Raw genomic sequence first — 21,886 nt, 5'->3', positions numbered from 1 at the left:
TCAAGAGTTTGAAATCTTTGGAATCACTCCGAATATCCATAATTAAAAATAATCCCCATGTGAACATCCACCAAAACTCAAGTTATGTCAGTAGGATTCAATCACAGTGAATTCAAATGAGAAAATACCTCTCTGAGTTATTTTTCAGAGGCAGTTGATACATTTTTCAAGCCTATATATCTGTATCATTTCAGCAAATTGAAAAAATAAATTTACTATCATAATTGTCATTAACTGTATTCCTGAACAATGGGGTCTGACCATAATTAATGATTAATTCATTTTGAATTCATTATGATAATATTAAATGTGTTTAACTCATTTGCTGCTTCTAAAGAGTGAACAATTCTAGGCAATTCTTTTGTGATTTACTGGTTTTAAAGTTTAAGAGCTCTGAGCATGTGCAGGAAAATAGCTCCACATTGCCCTCTAGTGGTGAGCTAGTAAATGACACTATTCTTTTGTACGGGGAGAAAACACAAACCCTTGTTCTCCTTTGCTCCCATACACTCTCACAGCCATCTTTCCACCTCACTACACACTTAAACGAGATGCCTCCATCACAATATAAAAGGGGATCAAAGCAATAGAGTCCTATGTCCACTATTAACCAATAACCAAATAATATTTTTATTGTTGTTCAGGCTGATTCACTATTGGATCAAGTTTGACGGGGGTGTAAAAAGATTCTGTTGTTTCCTTAGTAGATCCAGATGCAATTTGACAAAAACACTATATGGAGGCCAGAGAAAGCCCCAAAGATGTTGAGTAGCAGGTAGAGTATGAAGAGCATAAAGAAGCTTCTTGAAAAAGGTAGACAGAAGGGGATATGAAGTTGTCTTAGGTCTTTTATTTCCTAGGTAGCAGCTCTGTGTTACTTTACAAATGTCAGTGGACTTACCTGATCCTCAAATTACTGACAACAGCAGAATACCAGATCAAAAAGTCTTGAAGACCCCTGGCTCTAGCAATATTCTTGTATCAGCAACAACTCCGTTGTTGTTATGGCAACTCCAAAGGCAAATCTGTTTACCTTTCCTGAGAATAAGCCATTACCACTTTCTATTTAAATTGAAGCTTGGCCACTGTCAAGGTGTACCCAAGGTAGTTAGGATTTGTGGAATTTAGCAGTTAGTGTAATTCATTAATCCAACAGCTGGTAAATTATAAAACTCCGTACTCTTTGCTAGCATACCTTATACCATGGCTAGACATCGAATGGAAGAAGCTGCCATTACTCAGATGAGTAGAGACTTGATGGGTATTGATATTAGCAAGAGTCAGTATTGAAATGACTTTGCCTTTACTGTGGGGGGAGATTAAGAAATGGTGACTACTGCTTAGGATCCAGATAGCAGCTAGGTGAGGTAATTCAGATTGAGACAAAAATTCAAACCAGTAAAATGAGAATGAACCAGTTGAGTTACTTATAATTTTTTTTAAATGAGAATAAATGCATACTCCAACACTGAAAACCAATAGTGCAGTAATGCTGCAGAGGCTTTTACAGAGCCAGTTGTCTGAGGAGGTAGAAATTGGGCAGCTGGGAGGTGGGGACAGTGATGAAGGGATGAATTCAATGTAACGTGGACCAGGCTGGGAGTTTCAGCATCAACCCTGAGCAGGAAGTTCAGAACTCAAGTCAGACATTCTTCCCTCTGAATTCCAGTCTAAATTGGAGAGGTCCACATAAAACAAGCATACTCAATAACCTTGCATAAAGGAGACCTGCTTTCTTATTTTATATTTACCCTCTTTACCACATCATATAGTTTCTTCATGGTTGCTGTTGATCTTATGGTTGACATCTTGACTGAGGAAGCCCAGACTTTATGACCTTCTTCCGTGAATACATATATATTTGCATAATACATATATGTTCCTACATATAGTTGTATATGTAGGAATCTGAGGTTATAGACTAGTGGCCGTGGACCTGGATTCAGTTCAGAGATATATTTTGTTTTGCCAGCACAGGTTTATTTTTTTATTTGAATTATTTGCCAACATTTGAAAATGTGATGATTTCCCATAAAAATCTGGATTTCCAGAAAATTTGACACCAGGACTGCTCTCCATATGCTAATAACACCTGGAAGCTGAGTGGTGACCCCGCTCCTTACATGAATTACTTAGATGAATTCCTGTCCAGCATCCTCTCTCCCCTATTGTCTCTCATACACTGTAGCCAAATATCTTTATCTGTCTGTCTCTCCCTCCCTCTCTCAGGTTTAAAAACAAAGACAGAAAAAAAAAAAAAAAAAAAAAAAAACAAAGACAAAAACAAAAATCATATTCTAACTTCTAAGCATGTGAGTTTGGCATTCCTGATCTCTCTCTCACTCCCTTAATAAAGAAATACATAGACAGATGAAAATATATAGTATATGTATGTTAGGTGGAACCAAATGCAGTTTCACCCAAAAGAAGTAATTTTTTATGGTTCGAACCTAATATAAATGTTTACATTGTAGTTGTATATATGTTTGAAATCAGACTTTGGCTTCACTCCAATAACTATAAAGTATATTCTTCCTAGTAGAAAAGTAGTTTGGTGATCTTCCTCACTGTATTTTCAATCTGTTCCATCTTCTTCCTGAGATGTTTTTTTCTTCTACCATCCTTCTACCTCTAAATCCTACCCATGCCCTTCAGTCCTAGTTCCAAGTCCAAGAAGTCTTTGATGACCCAATCCCTAATTTTTTAGGCCTCTAAACTCATATAGCATTCATAAGTTGTATCACATACTTTACTGCTTAATTTTATGTAGTCTTTCATTGTTTTCTCTGCCCGGAATTATGATTGTAACCTGACAACAGAGGTCCATCTTTTCCAAATATTCTTGGATCTCCAACAGCATTTAATACTTGTTGACTGATTACTTTCTTTTCGGTAAACTAAGTTGACAACATAAATCTGAAAAAGTAAATATCCCCTCTTGCAGACGAAGCAATTCACTGAATAGAAGCCCTTCGACTGCATTGAATGTAATCTTATTTTATTCTTCTTGTTGTATTGTGGTTCTTGTGTCACTGTGGTTTGGAATGTCATATCTTTAACGCTAATATTTAGGGCACATAAAAATTTCACAAAGGAAAATCCATCTAATCAATTTTCAAAGGATATTGTCAAAGATAAATTCATTCATTTTAAAAGCTTTTTTTTTTTTTTGTAAAATAAAACACAGACACAGAAAACCACATGTGACAAATGTATCACTTCATGAGTTATTGTAAGTTAGAGTTCAACCTGTTTCTTTGCTCTGTTTCCTGCAAACTGGCATTTGGATCAAGAAGCTTGATCAGACTAAGTAGGTTCGATCCTTTTGGCAAGACTCTAGAGGGTAGTGTGTTCTTTCATTAGGAGGTATGTAATGTCTGGATTCTCTGTTTTATCTTAGTGATCATGAGTGCTTAATGCATAGTTTCATTTGTTCACTGGGGCTGAAAAATAGCAGTATTTGAATTTTATCATTTGTTTCTTATTAGTAAGAATAATACAGTAAAAGGATACTCCCCTGACATGCTCTTTGGTCACACAGTGGTAGAGTTTATTCAAGAAAGACATGATAAATATTTGACTCTTTACCCAGACTTGAAGATAGTAATTTGGTTCCCTGTCAATCTCAGAAGTGACCAACTCTTATTATCCTTTAAAAAATCTTTATGAATTCACACGTTCATATGTATTTGTTAAGTTTCATTTCATTGCAACTTTCATCTTTATTGACGCTCAGACTGTCCTCACCTTTGGTCAGTGGAAAACTCTTCCAAGTTGATTTCCGAATCCATTTGACACAATCCTGTTAGTCTTTGAATATTTCCTTTCTATTTGATATGTGAGGATGCCTCAGGCTCAGTTGTTGTGTTTCCCGCCTCAGACTAGGAATCAACCAGTTCTCCAAGAAGACTTTGTTTCTTGCAGTGCAAAATCTTTTTTTCGAAATCTCAGTTTGGGTGCTAGGGATACCTGTTGTTATTAAGTCAGTGTTTCTAGACATTTTCCGTGGACAGAATGAGAGATAAAATACCTTTGAGTTTAAACTGATTTTTCAATTAAATGGTGGGAACACAATACTGAGTTCACACCAGGAATCCAGTTCTCAAGGACACAGGGTATGATAGAATTAGAATTTCTCCTGATAACCCATTTGCTCTATCTCATATTACATTGGTTTCAGAATAACAATAATAATAGTATCACCATCAATAATAATTATTGAAACATTTTTGCATATACTATTCATATTCTCCCTTAAGTTTATTTTGTGATTATAATATAGGTACCTATATTATAATATATTATAATATAGGTATAATTTTGTAGCCTTGCAAAATAAAACCTCTTCCTTTTAACCCTCAGTTAGTCTTAGTTCATTAAACTTATTGTTCACCAGTTAGTTATTAGGTCAGTATCTCCCCTGGTCATTTAGAATGTCTAAAGCTCATTTTCTAGTGGATCTCAGGATCAGGGGAACAATATTTCCTGATTAATTGCAAAGTTGATAACAGTTTGGGTGAGCCCTTTATATTTAAAGCTAACTCTTGTTGCCTGGAAAATCCTTGAATCACATTTTCTTACCTTGAGTGTCTCAAAAAAATCACGTAAATTTCTTCGGGCGCAGTATGGTGCTGTCAAAAAGTCTGATAATAAACTAATTTTCCCTCTTATAAGTCATGTATTCTTTTGCGTGCCTAAAAGATTTTTTTAAGTCAGCAAAAATTTCTTGAATAACATTTTTTCATCTATATTTGTTCTGTTCCCTTTCTTTGGTTTTTTTCCTCAAGGACAACTATTACTCCAACGTTGGCTTCCTTCTAGAATATTCGTCACCTTTTTCCTGCATTCTTTTCTACTCTTTCTTCATTTACTTTTGTTTTTGTTTTCGTTTTCTCCTTGTTGCATTTATTTGTTCATCTCATTACACTTTATTTCTCAAATTCCTTTTTCACTTAGTGGAATCTTTCTTGAGCTGGGCTGCCCCATTCAGATTTCTTTGTCACTTACATAGAATTCTTTCTTGAGCCAGGCTGCCTCATTTCTGAATTCTTCCAATTCTGATTTATGTAACTCTTGCATATCTGGCATTTTATTTTCTTAATGTTGTTTAGCTCACTTTGAAACAGTAAATTGCGGTTAGATCTGTTTTTCTCGTGTATTTTTGATCCTTTCCTTGTGTACTTGTCTATAAGAATGATGTTCTCCTCATTTTGTTTTGTAAGGAATTTAACCTCAACGGATTTTCGTTGCTCGCTTTTATGTGATTTGTTTCCCTGCATTCCCAGAAGTTCAAATAGCTCTTCTAAATACACAGAGTTCCCTATCCTGTTGTTTTCCTTAGACCTGCGCTCAGGGCTCAGCAAACTATAGCCTGTGGGTCAAATCTGGCCTAGGTCCTATTTTTGTTTGGGCCCCACTGAGCTAAGAATGGTTTTTATATTTTTGAAGAGTTGTAAACAAACAAACAAAACAAACAGACGAATGTGTGGCAGAGACAAAGTGGTCTGCACAGCTATATTGACTATCTTGGCCTTTTACAGAAAAGTTGGCTGAACCCTGTTACACACTAAAAACAATGGCAGTTTGCTTTCCCAAGTTTTCATGACTATTCCTCTCTCCTACTTTGATCTGGACTTTCTCTTCCTTTCATGTCTATTGCTTCTGTCCCTACTCATAAATTTTAAATATATTCTAATAGTTTGTCCCCAGTGTGAACACTGTCCTGGAAAGGAGACTTTGTAGGTTAGTTTCAAGTATTTACATTTACTGATCTCTAAACTGGTCCATTGCACTTTCTAGCATTACTTGATAGTTATTTTAGAATTACTCTGTTTTCAGGTTTGTTGCTTCCCTCTGATTTCTCTTACACAGATACTGATAACATGCCGGTTCGTGATAACATATTGGTGGTTTGTCCACATCCACTTGTATCTTAGGGTGTGAGCATATAGACCTCATCACCTCGTTTTGTCATAAATGTCTAAATGCCTTTGGTTTTCTATCTAGTTCTTCTGTCTCTTTTTATATGAAGATTCAGGAAGATCAAAAAGCTATATTGCCACCACTGCCACCTTCTTCCCAGAATCAAACTCACTCATTTTTTAACAACTGTTTGCTTAATTGATTATATTCAATTTGATTTCAGGAAAATGTTTATCCTGAGTATTTCAGTACATTAAATAAATCAACACGTTCATATTTTTTCTGTTTTTCTCCAGAGTCGAGTTCCCATTATGTAATCTCCCTAAAAGCTTTTAACAATGCAGGAGAAGGAGTTCCTCTTTATGAAAGTGCTACCACCAGATCTATAACCGGTAAGCTAAAGTAGTTAATCCTCTTGTGACAAGGTGTTTGGATTATGGTGAAGAAAACAAACTAAAGTGAAACAAAGCAAAATACAAAGAAGAAATGTATGTAATCGTGTCCTAAGCCTTATGTGTATATGTATACACACCATTTATTACTTTTTTGGTTATCAAAATTGAGAGGGATTCAGTCTATAAATTAGTACATGGAATAAGAGAACATGGATCTCTTATTCTGTCTTCTCCCAGTAGCTTCACGTTTTGGCGTCCTGATACCACTCTTCATTCCTCTGGGCAGCTTGTTTCAAATCAATGCAATGTAGACAAGAGGGTCCCTGCAAAAAAGGCCACCAAGTGCCTGAATGGACACTTGCTTCTTTGCAGAGGGTCCTTCAAGCTGATATGACAAGGATGAACTGACCTCATGGGGCTGGCTTGGATTTGGCTGTGTCACCCAGTGAGTTCTTTCTGAGCTGGGCCAATAGGTCACCCCAACAGTGTCCAGGGCCTCTGCACATTAAAAGGATTGGCTGCTTCAAGGACTTCTCACCTCTAGGAATTGCTACGTGAGGTGGACTTGAAAGGTAGCACAGGAGAGAAACAGGGCTCAAGGAAATGAGAAAGGGATGGGTAAGAAAGTGAGACCCAAGCTATTTATGGAGCCTATTTGTGAACAAGGCTGGACCTACTCAGAAGTAGAGTAAGTACCACCTCTGTGAGTCTTGTTCATGACCCATCACATGACCCAAAGTCACATGACCACCCCCAATAGCCTTATCTCTATAATGTGAAAGTAAAACCCAAGAGTTGCATCCTTTTAATGAATACTTTGATACTGCCCCCTTTCAAAACCCACAGCCCTCAGACCTCATTCAACTTATCAGCTATTTTCACGTGAATGAGAACAAAGGATCTCTGAGAGCAGGATTTCATAGTGAGCCCCAGAGAACATGCAAAATTACTGGGGTGCCTGAGTATGAGTCCTGGAAGGTAGGAATAAATGAACATGAAACAAATAATGGAGTCCTGTGTCTTCCTGCTACTAGCTAAATTTATGTGAACTTTGTACAGTTTTGTTTTCCAAATCCAGAAGCTTCGTTCATAAACTTATCTTGAGAATTACAGTTGTAAACAAAATTCAGTTGTTATGTGATGGTTTTCGGAGCGCATCATCACTTTATTGCTTTCAACCGGATTTCCTTGTAGGGCAAGTATATTATTCCAGAGTCTCCTTGACTCTTTGGCTGCTGGTTTCAATGTCTATGGTCCGTCTGGAGTGGTATGCAAAAGCTTGGGTGCATGTCAGTATATTAATTTATCTGTGGAGACAGTATATATCTTACATTGTGTTATCAAAGGGCCCATGGCTCCCCAAAAAGGGTAAATAAGAAATATTACCCCAGAGAATATTTACTGTCAAGCGTGTTATTTCTAAATATAGAGAGATGAGGCAATTAGAGGGCCAGGATGGAAACTACAAGATAACATGGTGGAGGGTGGCTGGGATTTCCTCTTCCCCTTATTCTCTTACTCTGCCAAAGTTTCTTTGAGAGATAGCAGCCAACTTTGGCTGTGCCCGTCCTTCCTATAATGTTTATTCAGTAAGCCAGCTCTTTCTTGCCTAGGTTAAAAGATGGTAAAGAGTCACGGATGTGGCTTGTGATCAGACCACACAAAATTGTACCATGGTCAGTCTTTTAGAACTCTTATTTTCTTACCAAAACTAAAGCCCACAAAGAAGAAACACTAAGATGACCTGCCAAAAGTCGATTTTTGAGCAGAAACTAATAGTAATAGCGATAGTAGAGTTCAAATAAGCTGAAGATAGGTTGCTCAGAAAGAACTATTTGAGGTGTTATTAACTTTTTTCCCCTGAGCATTTGTTGTCATTCTTTAATTCTTAGCATATGGCGTTCCCAGAGTGGTTTCTAAAATACCAGTGATCCATAAGACAATTTTTTCCTGCTATGACTAATCCAAATGGATCTGAGAAATAAAATAATACTGAAAGTTGGAAAACGTGTGAGGAATTTTCTTACTGAAGAAAAGTCAATAAGGGGTTGGAGAGGATGAATAAAACCAGCCCTTTCCACATCCCTGCCTAGATGTGGCAGACTTATTTTACTCTGTTTTCACACGTCATGGAGAACAAAGGGCAAATAAACAGAATCAGAGGTTTAGATTCGGTGAGAAACTCTTTCAATAAATGTGTCCAAGGGCTACATAGAAGATATTTTCGGTCTCTGAGCTTCTGCAAAGTATTCCCATGAGCAGTCTTGGAAGAGGCCAACATAAAGTAATAAAAAAAAAAAAATCAAAGGCAGTAAATGCATCAGGCTGGAGTAAGTATCAGGTTATGGTGCTTTCCAGATGGATGTGCTCATAGATGCTGGTCTACTCTGGACCTCATCTCATTCGGAACATATCAGTGCTAGAGCCAAGGAAAGTTTCACTAGGTCAAATGGGCAGGTTGTTTCAGTTTTTTGCACATTTTTTGCAATTTTATTCCATATTGTTGTAAAAATAAGACATTTTGAGCCTGGAGAAGGGAAGAGAGCAGGGTAATAATGAGGTGTGTTGTTTGAATTTGTTTATTCTCATTTGTTTTATAAATGTCTCTATGAAGTACAGTTGTGTCATGTTTTGTAAAAGCTTGTTTTGAACTTCAGTATGTTGACCATACGCTTATATGTTCTTACCAAAACAACTATTAGGAATTGAGTAGGTTTCTCTTTTTAGCAAACGGTTTAAAGCTATGTTTTGTGTTTTTGTCTTTTTTTTCACTCTTTTGTATATTACCACTGAAAATCAGTGGTATATAAGGCACCCAGGAATACGAGGGAAAAATAACTGGAAAAAAAAAGTTGTTTATCAGCAAAATAACTGCTAAACAGTTAAGTGTTTAGCACTAACTGTTTAGGTACCTGGTGATACCTAAGAAACTACCTAAACTACCTGGTGGCACAGTGGTTAAGAATCCACCTGCCAATGCAGAGAACATGGGTTCGAGCCCTGGTCCGGGAAGATCCCACATGCTGCGGAGCAGCTAAGCCCGTGCGCCATAACTACTGAGCCTGTGCTCTAGAGCCCATGAGTCACAGCTGCTGAGCCCGCGTGCCACAACTACTGAAGCCTGAGTGCCTAGAGCCCGAGCTCCACAACAATAGAAGTCACCACAATGAGAAGCCTGTGCACTGCAACGTAGAGTAGCCCCTGCTCGCCACAACTATAGAAAGCCTGTGTGCAGTAACAAAGACCCAACACAGCCAAAATAATTAATTAAATAATTTTTTAAAATGTTTAGGTACTTGGTTTAGATAGTTTTTAATTCAACTACCCAGTTTCTGACCTGAGAGGGGAAGATAATTAGCAGTACATGTGGCATATATTTAGAGCAGTGATTGCCACCTGCTACTAAGTTCTGCTTTGTTGGAAATACCGTAGTGTCTGTACTATCCAGTATGGCAGGCACGAGGCTCATTTGGCTGTCAAACATCTGAAATTGACTAGTGCAACAGAATAAATGAATTTTAAATTTTATTTAATTTTAATTAATTTAAAGTTAAACTGTCCATTTAACTAATGGCTATTGTATTAGCCCAGCTCTGGAGGAAGTGGCAAATAGAATGACAAGCCATGAGTGGGGGGAAAAAAAAAAAAATAACTCCTCTAAAATAAGCAAGAAAAACTTGGCCAGGTTAGAAATTTTTGAATTACATTAGTTCGTAGATAGATACCAACAAACAGCATTACTTGAAATTTAGGGATGCATTCTGGAACTGAGACTCCAAGAAACTCAACAGGAAGTCATGAAAAACATACTTTTCTAAAATCCAGAAATAACAGGATTGAGTATTACCGTTTCTTAAAGTAGAATCACGACTTTTCAAAATCTTATATAGGGTACCTGTGAAAGACTACGAAGTTAGTATAGGTGTATCAACAAAACTAGATTAAGCAAAGAAACATCAGATAGGGTAACATGAATATGAGTTGATCTAAAAGGAGATTGAGAGTAGTCCTCCCTTGTGTATAACATTCTTCTTGGTAAGTCAGCTGCGAATAGAAACAAGTCAAGTGAGGCAGCACCTGCTCTAGTTTCGCCAAAAGGTTCCACCGATGTGCCAGCCTGATGACAGATTGCGATCCTCCTAGAGGCTGCAGTGTCTTCAGCTGCCCCTTCATCATTTCATAAATCCATTTGGGTTTAAAGGAGCCCTTAATAAAAAGACACGTCAAAGGACATACAAAAAGCCTGGGCTCTGTCATTAAATTTTAAACACATACTTTTCTTTCTCTCTCTTTCTATTGTTTTTTTTTTTCTTGGTCTTCCTTTTGTTCTGTTTTTGTTTTCAGATTTTATATTTTGCTCCAAAGCCCACAGCCCAGTAAACGACTGAATAATTCATTGGAAAACAGTGATGAGTAGGGGGTAGACATTTAAAATTCAGTGGACAAAGTGTAATCATGAGAATCAGCCCTTAGTCTCTCGACTGTATTTAAAAATATAAGCTCTGTATGTTTACTGCTTCAGATACTCTACATTTTAGTACGTTTCATCTCCCCAAATGCCATCAAATGCCCAGCCTAAGAGCTCATCTTGTTTTTTGTTAGTGAGGATACATGTTATATGATTTCAAGGAAATTTTTAACAGATTTAAATGTCTTAGGTAATAAATAAAAGGCTCAAAATTGGACTCTAACTACAGCCACAAAATAGGCTCGCCTGATTCTGACATCCCCAGCATAAAAACAAATATAAGATTTTTCTAGAGAATCTTACGAAACCACACACATCATTATGCAGATTCTGTTTGTGTTATGGATGTGTGTATCTCAGCATGTGTGTATCTCAGCACAAATCTCATCAGGTTGTAGGTAGTTCATTCTGTCTCCCCACCCAATAATACGAAGTCTTTCCATGGAACTTAAAATTTTCAAACAAGGCATGTAGATATAGAAATGCCATAAAAAGTTAATTACTCTGTGAGAATGTGGATAAAATGGACACTTCTACACTTTCTCTAAGAATTTCAATCTAACCAAACCATGTGCTATATAAACCCAATTATCACATCATTGAACCATGAGGACCACAGACTTGGTCTGGCTTTGTGCAGTCATAGCCATAGACAGATTGCTGTAGACCTCAGGGCCCTTTGGTCTTTTATCCTTTGTTTGTTTCTTACCTAAACAATATTTATGCAGGTAGGATCTAAGCAATAATAAATGCATTAGAGAAAGCAAATCAAGTTAGAGAAGGAGAAAAACAAAGAAATAACAAAGCAGATATTAGGTAGGCATTTATTTCCTTTGCAGGAGGAAATAAACCAGACACTCCTTAGTATTTTGTTATTTTAAGTTATCTGCATAGTTATAAAACTGGTGAATTCTATGCTGGATCTTTTAAGAAACAGTGTACAACATTCCAAGAAAAAAATGGACTTTTAAAATATATAACTAGACGTGACAGCCAAATTGATAAAACCACTCTAAGGAAATGAGTGAATTATGGAAAACAGTCAGTTACTTTTGTAATCTAGCAATACCGTTTCTAATGAGTTTTCCGATTGAATTAATTGTATTTTTTTCTGTTCTTCTCATGTTCCCTTTCATCATTACTGCCATGCATTTAACTCATTGTGATGTGTTGCCACTGATGTTTATTTTTTTAACTCTTTTATTTATGTATTTATTTGTTTGTTTCATTTGGCGGGTTTTTAAACCCAGATCCCACTGACCCAGTTGATTATTATCCTTTGCTTGATGATTTCCCCACCTCGGTCCCAGATGTCTCCACCCCCATGCTCCCACCAGTAGGTGTACAGGCTGTGGCTCTTACCCACGATGCTGTGAGGGTCAGCTGGGCAGACAACTCTGTCCCTAAGAACCAAAAATCGTCCGAAGTGCGACTTTACACTGTCCGGTGGAGGACCAGCTTTTCTGCGAATGCGAAATACAAGGTGAAGTTCGAATTGATAGTATGAAATTTCATGTGAACTGTCATTTGTTTAATACATTGTTTTAAATGCATCCTGAACTGGCATGAGTCATTTTGCTGCAGTGACATGAAATGGAAAACAAAGCCTTTTAAGAACTCAGTATCTAAAATTGGCTTGGGAATTACTGTGTCTTAGGAAAACAATTCTAAGGCAGGGAAGAAAAATGTCAAGAGCTGCAAAATGTTAAATATTTGAATTCCACCAGATGTTGGGTTTGTATAAATAATGTGATTTGGTACAAGGGAGCGCCATTTTCTTTTAAAAATAGCAGAGCTCTACATTCATTTTTTGGACAGATTTTGGTGTGTTTCTTTTCATTTGGAATCTAGATTTACGCCAGAGGCACCCCTATTAATGTTACAGAGACCCATCTTATAGTGAATATGAAAAGGAATACATAATGATTATTTTATACCGTCCTTAGATGGTGAACACACTCTAAGCCATTAGCATCTACTTCCTCATTTAGCCTTGAAACACCCTCAGGTGGTAAAGAAAATCCACAATGCACACTCCCCTTTAATTAATGTGAATTAGACCACGTCCCTTATTGTTGTCCTATCACTGAGTCATCCCACAACCCCCCTAAGAGCTCCTTAGAGATACATATTTGAGGCACTGTCATGTCTACCTTCAAATCTCTATCAGCCAGCCTCAGCAACTCCAACAAACGGTTATTTGTATACTGGAACGATTTTGTTACCTCCTAAGCCTACCACATGCTAGTAGTGTATGTAAACAGTACACAAATGTAGAATAAAATGAGATCAACAAGTAATTATTAACCACCTACCATTTACTTAGAACTATGCCAGATCATAGAGGCAGTTTAACATGCTTTAGCTGTTATTTCACATACTTAAAATCGTTACTTATAATTTTGGAATGCATAATACATTCAGCTCCATAGGTTTACTTCAAAGAATTCGTAAGTTATTCAAGTGAGGTACTATAATAAAACACATTTAAAATATTCACAGGATGATTATTTGGGGTGGAGAATGTAGCTTTGGAAATAAGAGCCTAAAGCGGGGGCGGGGAGAGGGGCGAATTGGATGAAGGCAGTCGAAAGGTGCAAACTTCCGGTTATAAGAATAAGTAAGTACTAGGGATGTAATGTACAACATGATAAGTATAATTAACACTGATGTACGTTACATATGAAAGTTGTTAAGAGGATAAATCCTAAGAGTTCTAATCACAAGGAAAAAAATATTTTTTCTGTTAATTTAATCTTGTATCTATATGAAATGATGGGCATTCACTAAACTTATAGTTTAGTGGTCATCATTTTATGATGTATGTAAGTCAAATCATGATGTTGTGCACCTTACACTTACACAGTTCTGTATGTCGATTATATCTCAATAAAACTGGAAGACGAAAAAGAGCATAAATGTTACCCGACAACAAAGGAACCAGTAGTTCAACCCGGGCACTCCACAGTCTTCATACTCCCCTTATATCCCTTCTCTTTACCACTCTACTGGGGTGGCTTTCAGGGAGAATCTGGATCTCCCAATACTCTATCCAATGTTCTTTCCACTAAACTGCTGTCTTGCTTAATCCAGACTCAAGCCAGTGGTGATTTGGGGGGATGAAAATATCCTTTGGAAATTTCTAACTCTCAAAACCCCAGATTAAAGGAAAATCCCACCAATAATTTTGGAAGTCTGCCTCTTTTCTCCTGTAGCCATGCTGGATCTGCTTCTAGTTTCATTCAACCTTTAAGTGGCGTAAAATTCACGTTTCATAGTAAATCAGGTTTTAGTTGAAACCATTTAAAAAACAGTTTCCTTTGGTTCTGCCTCTCTGCTAGGTCAGGTACTAGGAGAAGCTCTCCAGGCATGTCCAAATAGTATCATTGATATAAAATATGCTCTATCTCCTTACAGTATCAGATTTAAGACTCAGCAGGACTATAAATAAGGGTAACATTATCAGATAAGACAACTGATGAAACACATGAGAGCATTTTTTAAAAACTCTCTTTATATACAGATTACCCAATTCTAAGTTTACTTTAAAAAGACTACTTTAAAAGTGTTATGCTCATGGTTGCTGTACTTTGCGGATACATTCATTTCACAGAGTGGCTGTGGGTACGTTGCCAGTATGTAAAATGTTCTGAAGGACCGTGATTGTTCTCTGCAGAATGATTTGAGTTTCAGAATTTCTGGAGGCATTTTTTTTTTCAGTTGAAGAGTCAATAGAACAGACACAGGATTATTGAGTCTCATAAAGAATGCCTACAGTGTGAGACCCAACCAAAAGCTATCCTCTGTAAGGAGAGGCTGTTTTCTCTTCTGGATTGAAGTATGAGAATTGAAGGAAATATGTTAACTGTTTCTCTCCCCATCATCTTCCCTGACCTAATAAGGCTTTCCATTGCTAACGTTCGATCCCTCTCTCACACATACACACTCTACACCCACACCCTGAGAAGCAGGGTTAGAGGAAAGAGTTAGGTAAGCTGGATAGCAAGGGAAAATGTAGAGCATATCTGCTCTACTAGAAAGACATACATTAAATTTAAATTTTACAAATAATAGTAATAGACTACTTTGGTTTTGCATTTTGAACTTTTCAAACCACTGTCATATCTATTACTTCATCTCATTCCCCACTAAGCTTTATATAAGCTAGGCAGAGCAACACAAGGTAATGGGGGGAAAATACATACATGAGTCAAATAAATGGGCTCTAGAGTTGGCTTTCCTGTGTCCTGTCATGTGACTTAACTTGTTTAATCTCCTTTTTTTTTATCTATGTGATTGGGATATTGATATACTATCAATATAAAAAGAATAAGTAAGATTCTGCATAGCTAAGTAGGCATGTAGAGATCTTTATGAAGACTTGGGTAGGTTGTATAACTTGACAAAATCCCCCATGAAACTAGAGCTGGAACTCAGATAAGCTGATGGCTTTATCCAGGCCTCTCCCCCTAGGAGTACCCTTCTACTTCAGTCCCACGTCATAATCCAGACATTCATATTTTGATTGTCCAAAACTGTATATTGACCTTCCTTATCAAATGGAGAAATTTTCTGTAATTTATTTTCTACTAAAGTGATTCATCATTTGATGTTTTATATGACTTCCCATTCAAAATGCATTCATTGACTATTGACTAGTGCTTACCAGATACTAGCATGAATATTACAGGAGATAGAAAGTTGTGCAAGACTCAGTCTCAGCCCTCAAGATGTTTACAATTCAATGGGGAATTTATCAAAATGCTGTAAATATATGTGTGTGTGTGTGTGTGTGTGTGTGTATACACCACACACATAGAGTGCCCATATCTCACACTAGACAATGAATAAAATATTGTAGCTAACATTTATTTAGTACTTACTCTGGGCCACGTACTATGCTTTACTTGACTTATTTCACACTTTAAATGGCACTGTAAGGTCAGTGCTACAATTATTTCCGTTTTACAGATGAGGAAGCTGAGGCTTAGAGAGGTAGTACCTAGGTATTCTGCCCCCCACCTCACACACACATACAGCCATGATTTTCCAAAGTATCAATACTTCCAGGCTAATGATTTATGTTGAATAGTAACTTTTCATAAAGTTCCTGAGAAAACTCAGTGAATTAATGGCATTTATAGAATGCAAGTGTATCATTCAAGAATACAAACAAGGCATATAAGAATTTAAGAAATACAAAGGACAGTATTGCTTAGTTGCCTCCCAAATGCCAGTTGTGTCTATGCTCAAAGAGACTAGTTTTATCAAAGTGTGGTCTTCCCTCCTAGCTGAAATATTTCTCATTGCCCAATTTCTCCCCTTATTTCCATTTCTAAGACGTAGAGGTGTTCACGACAGGGAAGGAGGGAAAGATTGGAAGTTATGTCAGCCTATCAGATACGAGCTGCCCATTTCATGTTTTATTTGATGGGGTTCCATCTTAGTCTACAAAATATTTTTACATTTATTTAGGGCATACATTTTTACAGCTATTTTTAAGAGCTTCTGATAAATGTTTATGAGGTCGTCACTTAAATAGGATGGATGGGCACATCATCGAAATGTTATTAGAACAGTTAAATATTTATTTGATTTTATAATGAAATGTAGGATTTCCATAGCTATAATCTAAGAAGGACTCACAGTAGAATAAAAAAGATATACCACACTAGAATAGCTAAGGGAGGAGATAGGTATGACATAGGTGGAGACAAAAAGTTTTCCTTGATTTTCCTAGACATGGATATATAACAAAGGTAATAAATTTTAAAGTAAAAGTAAATATTTAACCTTGGAAGATGATCAAGATCTAAATAACAAGCATAAATTGATATTTATAATAGGCATAAATAGTTTTAAATTTGCCTGATGATATGGAAAATACACATTAACCTGGGAGATTAACCTTTTTCCTCATTACAGTTTTGATCTTTTGAGTAAGCAATAAAGACAGACAATTTACTTTCTACTAAAATATCCTTAACCTGTTGTTTAAAAGACAAAGAATGTATTCAGAAGACCAAAGGTATTAACACTAATGTAATCATTTAATATTCATCCAATTTATTCTCTTCCTGATCAACTGCTCCAATGACCATAGTTCAATGTATATTTAACGTGACCTGTGCACAAAGAAAGAAAATCACACGACACAATATTGCTTTTGTCCATTTTCTTTATAGCAGCTATATAGATTCTGGAATCACTAAAAGTTTGTATCATAAAGAGTTTTTAAAAAAATCATAAACAGTAGAGCTCTAAAAATTCATTTTATTACCAGTGGGCAAATAATCATAACAATCTATGTAAAATATATAAAACATTAAAGCCTCTGAAAAAAAGACTTCAATTATTAGAAATAAATTGAAGTTAAAGTCAGTGCAGATAACCTTAAAAACGGAACTGACAGAGGAAGTGGGATTGGTCCTGTCTCTGTGGTTATTGCCTCACTTGGGAAAATTTATCATCTATCTGCCCCTTTAACAACATAACGTCTGATTTTATTGATTAGGTTTTAGATGTACAATCAGCCAGTGTAAACTGGTACAGAAAGGAAATAAAGTCAGTGCTGTGTCCTAGGTCTTCCGTTGTTTGGAAATAAATTCCTTTTCTGTTGGCCTTTGATAGTCTTCTTATGTGTCTTGGTTTACCAGGTTGATAGAGTTCATTTCTTTTTCTCTTTTCTTATTTCCCACTTGTTTAGTCAGAAGACACAACATCTCTGAGTTACACAGCAACAGGCCTCAAACCAAACACAATGTATGAGTTCTCGGTCATGGTAACAAAAAACAGAAGGTCCAGCACATGGAGCATGACTGCACATGCCACCACATATGAAGCAGGTATGTGAAGAAAGGCTGGCTTTGAAATTTCTACTCTTGATATTTGGTAGTGTTGTTTTCCAGGTACCAAGGAAGTTGGAACCTGTGTCTACCGTGATGTCTAAATTATACCTTATTTTATATAAAATAATTCATAGCATTTTTATATCTAATATTATCCTCCCCACTCTAGATAAGAAGAAAATGAGTCCCCAGTGTATTAAGTGATCTGGTTTTAATCTGTACGTTAATTTAGGAGACCTGAATATAAATCTTCTTTTCAATACGTTTAAGCAAAGGCATTTTACTCTGTCCAAAGCATGCGTGTCTTTGATCAACAGACATAGTAGGTATTTACTTTTTTGGAAAGAAATTAGATACAAAATGAAACATTGCATTACAACTGTAGTCTCATGGATGCTTACCCTAAATAACTTCAGCTGACTGTGGGAAGAAGTTTCTGGGGGGTCATGTTCACCGTTTGGAAATAAGACAACACAATGGAAAACTTTCATGCATTTTGCAATTGTTCAAGTCGAGAGTAAATGCAATTCACTGTAAATTTTACCAGTCACGTTTACTATGGGTTATAAATGTTGAGTTTATAACCTTAGCAGACATGCAGTGCACTTGACATTTATAGTTCACAGAAATACAACATCTGAAGAAAAAAGGGTTTAACATACTTTTTGATTGCTTTCATGGCATTACATCATATGTGGGGATAAACTGTACCACACATTTCCAAATTTAAAAAAATATGCCAGTAAAACTTTTATCTGGGTAAGTTGAATTTCTTTTTCCGTTAGAATTTGCCCAATGGCATGGCAGTTCTAATTTTTATTTCAGGCTACTTACCTTAACTCTAAGTTCATTTTGTGAATATTTTTACAACTTGAGGGTACTTCTTTCTATAAGAAGTTTTTTTTCTAGTTGTTTAATTTCAATACCTTCTTCTTCTATTTTACATGTTTATATATATTAAATCATTCTCCTAGAATTCTGCCCTGGATGTCAATGTTCTTATCTTCTTAGGAAGAATAAGACAAGCTGAATGAGTTATGAACTATGGGGAGAATAAAGGCTCTGCTCTTTCTTTTTAACTTAAAAGGAGATGAAAAGAGTTAAATGAAAACCAGTAAGGCATTTGGTCTTCCCTGAGTGAAATAGAAGGAGTAATAATTTCCTCATTCATTTTTCCCGGTCATAACCATAAATGCACACCAACATCTGACTTGATAAATGCACCCTATTGATTTCTCCTCAACTGCCTAGCCTTGTACGGATGTTAGGGGTGAGACCCATTGCTGACGAAAAGATATTAACTTTTAAAAATGTGGCTAGGAGGAAGGGTGACTGTCAAAACAGGTAATGACCTGGACAGAGGTGTAAATAGCATGTGGATAAGATCCCTGAGTGACGATGAGAAGCAAGAAGTAATTCACAAGTGTCTGCAGGTTTTATAACTGCGAGAAGGAAATGAAGTGAAATAACTCTAGCGTTTGCTTCTAATTCCATAATAACACAAAGACTATATGGGGCTGTGTTGTTATGCACTTGTGCTGAGATTACTAATAATAAAGGTAATGGCAGCTGACAGATTCTTGAAATGAAACACTTCATTCTGTCCAGGTGATGAATCCCTAATTTTACTCTAGTTAATTTAAATAAAATAAAAATAATTGGAAGGACAGCTGAAATAATGAAGTCTTGGAGAGGGGACAAGAAGCAGCAGTATTCCCAGGCTTTAGAGATGAGGAACTATAGGACTCTCCCTTCAAGGTGTTACAGTCACGGTGGTTTGACTCCAGTGTTTTCCTTTCTTGTATCAACATTCAGTTTCCCAGAAGAGAGAATCACACAGCTAAAGAGAGTGAGATGGAGGCCATGAAATTTCTATTTGATGTTGCTACCCAGCTCATGTGACCCAGAGGAGAACTTGTTCCCAAAGGAAAAATCCAAGTGTTCTCTCTAAATGAAGGAGGGAATGGAGTGTTGAGCAGTCTAAAAACAAATGCCCAATACGATTTCCAGGGCTGGAAATCTTCTAAATCTTGAATGTTACCATCCACTCATACACTTAACAAAGAAATTTAAGCATGGGAAAAGTCCTTTGAGAAACAGACAAACCAGAGGGCAGTGCGTGTCCAGTTGTCTGAGATATTGATTATGGGTTTCCAATAAGGTTCATTTTAATTGTCAGGTCCTGAGATAGGTACTTGGTATAAAAGGTAAAGAGAATACAGCCTTTATCTTGGAGAGAATTACAATCTAATACATAAGAAAAATATTTTGAAAATACAACCTTGAAGTAACATGAAAAATACAATCATAGAATTTTGGCCAAGTTGGAATCAGAGCACATAGATCCAAGTATAAATTCTGTCTGGAGAAGTCAGAGAAGATTTCACAAATGAAATAATTATGGAGCTGTGGCCTGGGTGGATCACCAGGTATCCATTCCAGGGCCTTCCAAAGGAAGGAAGCAGCATGCACAAAAATACACAACAAGTATCAGAAAGATGTCTTAAAGAGACGCTTAAGAATGGATCAGAGCGACGGGAGCATAATTTTCATGGACAGCATGGGGACACGAGAGTGTATAAGAAAATAAAGCGTCAATCCTGCAGGGCCTGGTATTTATTGTTATTAATATCATTTAATTCAATGAAGACAGGTAAGAAGTTAGAAAAGATTATTTCAGGAGAACCCACGAGATTGAAGCAGAGCAGACCGAAGACCTCCTTCTTTCTGCTTGACTTAGGGATCCCTGAACCTGTTAGGGCCACTGTAAATATCCAACACTTTTTAAAAAATAAATAAATAAATAAATATGAGGGAATAGTATACATTTCATATGATAACCCTAAACAACTAAGACATTGATTCCCATACCAGAATCTCTATTTACCATCAGTTACATGGCTTGAGGAAAAAGAAAAATTTGCTCAGCACCTGAAATAGATTAGTCATTAGGTTGTTTTCGGGTTTTTTTGTTTTGTTTTGTTTTTTTGTTTTTGAAAAGTAACCAGCTCCTCAGTGTATTTTTTTGCTAAAGCTGGAGTCATTATGTACCGTTTGAATATCAACATAGAGTCAGTGAAGAAATCTAATCATCATCATTTGTTTGCTAAATAAGCATCAATTTTAATTTTAACACAGTTAAGAAAAAACAGACTATTCTGACTAGTTAGAAAGGCAGATCTTTAATTACTTCCAAAATTGGAAAATTTCTTATTATGTTTGGTATAATATACTAATTTGTGGCTATATATTACCTTCCTATCTGTGGCTTAGAAAATATCTTGAATGAACTCTTTATAAAACTAACCCTTCTTTAAAGTAGCAGCCTCTCTGGTATTTTGCTATTACAAATCTTTTTTGCATAATGTCCTTTCTTTCTTTTCATTAAAATATATATTAAAGTGTGTTTAATATACAGTCTCTTTACTCAAGGATCTACTACACTAGACCTTTTCTTCTCCTCATCCTTCTCTTTCTTCTGCTTTTCCTTCTTCCTTCTCCTCCTCCCTCTTTAAAAAAAAAGTTAAGTATATTAAGTACTTTGTCAGGATATTACAATTTGGTGCAACTTTGGTTAACCTGGTATCCTAGTGGCTTGGAGAATCCGGGCATTGGAAATCAAATGGTATGATAGATGGGAATGTTTGATGTCCCTCTATTTGGAATTCTCTTAGGAAGAGAAGCTGGAAATAGAGTGTTGATAATACTCAGATTCTGCACTGTTACAGTCAACAGAAGAGCCGAAGCAAATTATAAGAGTGAAGAGGAATTCAGAATTAGGACCAAGTTTTACCTATTTGTAATATACAAATACTCCTGTGCAGAGATCAGGAAATCCCTCCAGAACCCAAGCTTGGAACTTAAAGACATTCTGACATTGCCTATGTCAAATTGGGGGTAATTGAAAAAGACTATGGATAGTAGACTTGGGCATTGTGAGCTGCCTAGAAGGAAAACTGACTGCATTTCAAAGCATATTTCATTTCAAAGAGTGAGAAAGCAGGTCAAAGGAAGCCTGAAAGATACTGGACAAGCTTGGCCAGTTTGCTGCCGCCTTTGAAGTATATTTAAATTTTTGTTGAGCACAATTTAGGGGAAGAAGAATCCTTTTATCCTTCCAGGTTCTTGGTTGAGGTGCCCTGTAATAAGAAACAGATTAACAGGAGAAAAACAAACAGAAGATTGACAATAAGTATACCTCTTGTATATATGAGAGATACCCAGGAAAACAGTAATTCCCTAAAATGGCCACC

General features: G+C 36.5%; 1 protein-coding gene across 1 annotated transcript in view; it reads left to right on the top strand.

Moving 5' to 3' along the window:
• The window catches only part of DCC (DCC netrin 1 receptor), a 774,287-nt gene that overhangs the window by 610,290 nt on the left and 142,111 nt on the right, over positions 1-21,886 (top strand). Inside the window, exons 16-18 of the mRNA XM_032654035.1 lie at positions 6,219-6,314; positions 12,036-12,268; positions 17,492-17,630. Coding sequence (XP_032509926.1) covers positions 6,219-6,314; positions 12,036-12,268; positions 17,492-17,630 — 468 coding nt within the window. The remainder of the gene's footprint in view (positions 1-6,218; positions 6,315-12,035; positions 12,269-17,491; positions 17,631-21,886) is intronic.

This window comes from Phocoena sinus, chromosome 14, assembly GCF_008692025.1.
Source record: "Phocoena sinus isolate mPhoSin1 chromosome 14, mPhoSin1.pri, whole genome shotgun sequence".
Taxonomy (NCBI): Eukaryota; Metazoa; Chordata; class Mammalia; order Artiodactyla; family Phocoenidae; genus Phocoena; species Phocoena sinus.
The sequence above is the reverse complement of the archived record's forward strand: the minus strand, read 5'-3'. Positions and strand labels throughout refer to the sequence as shown.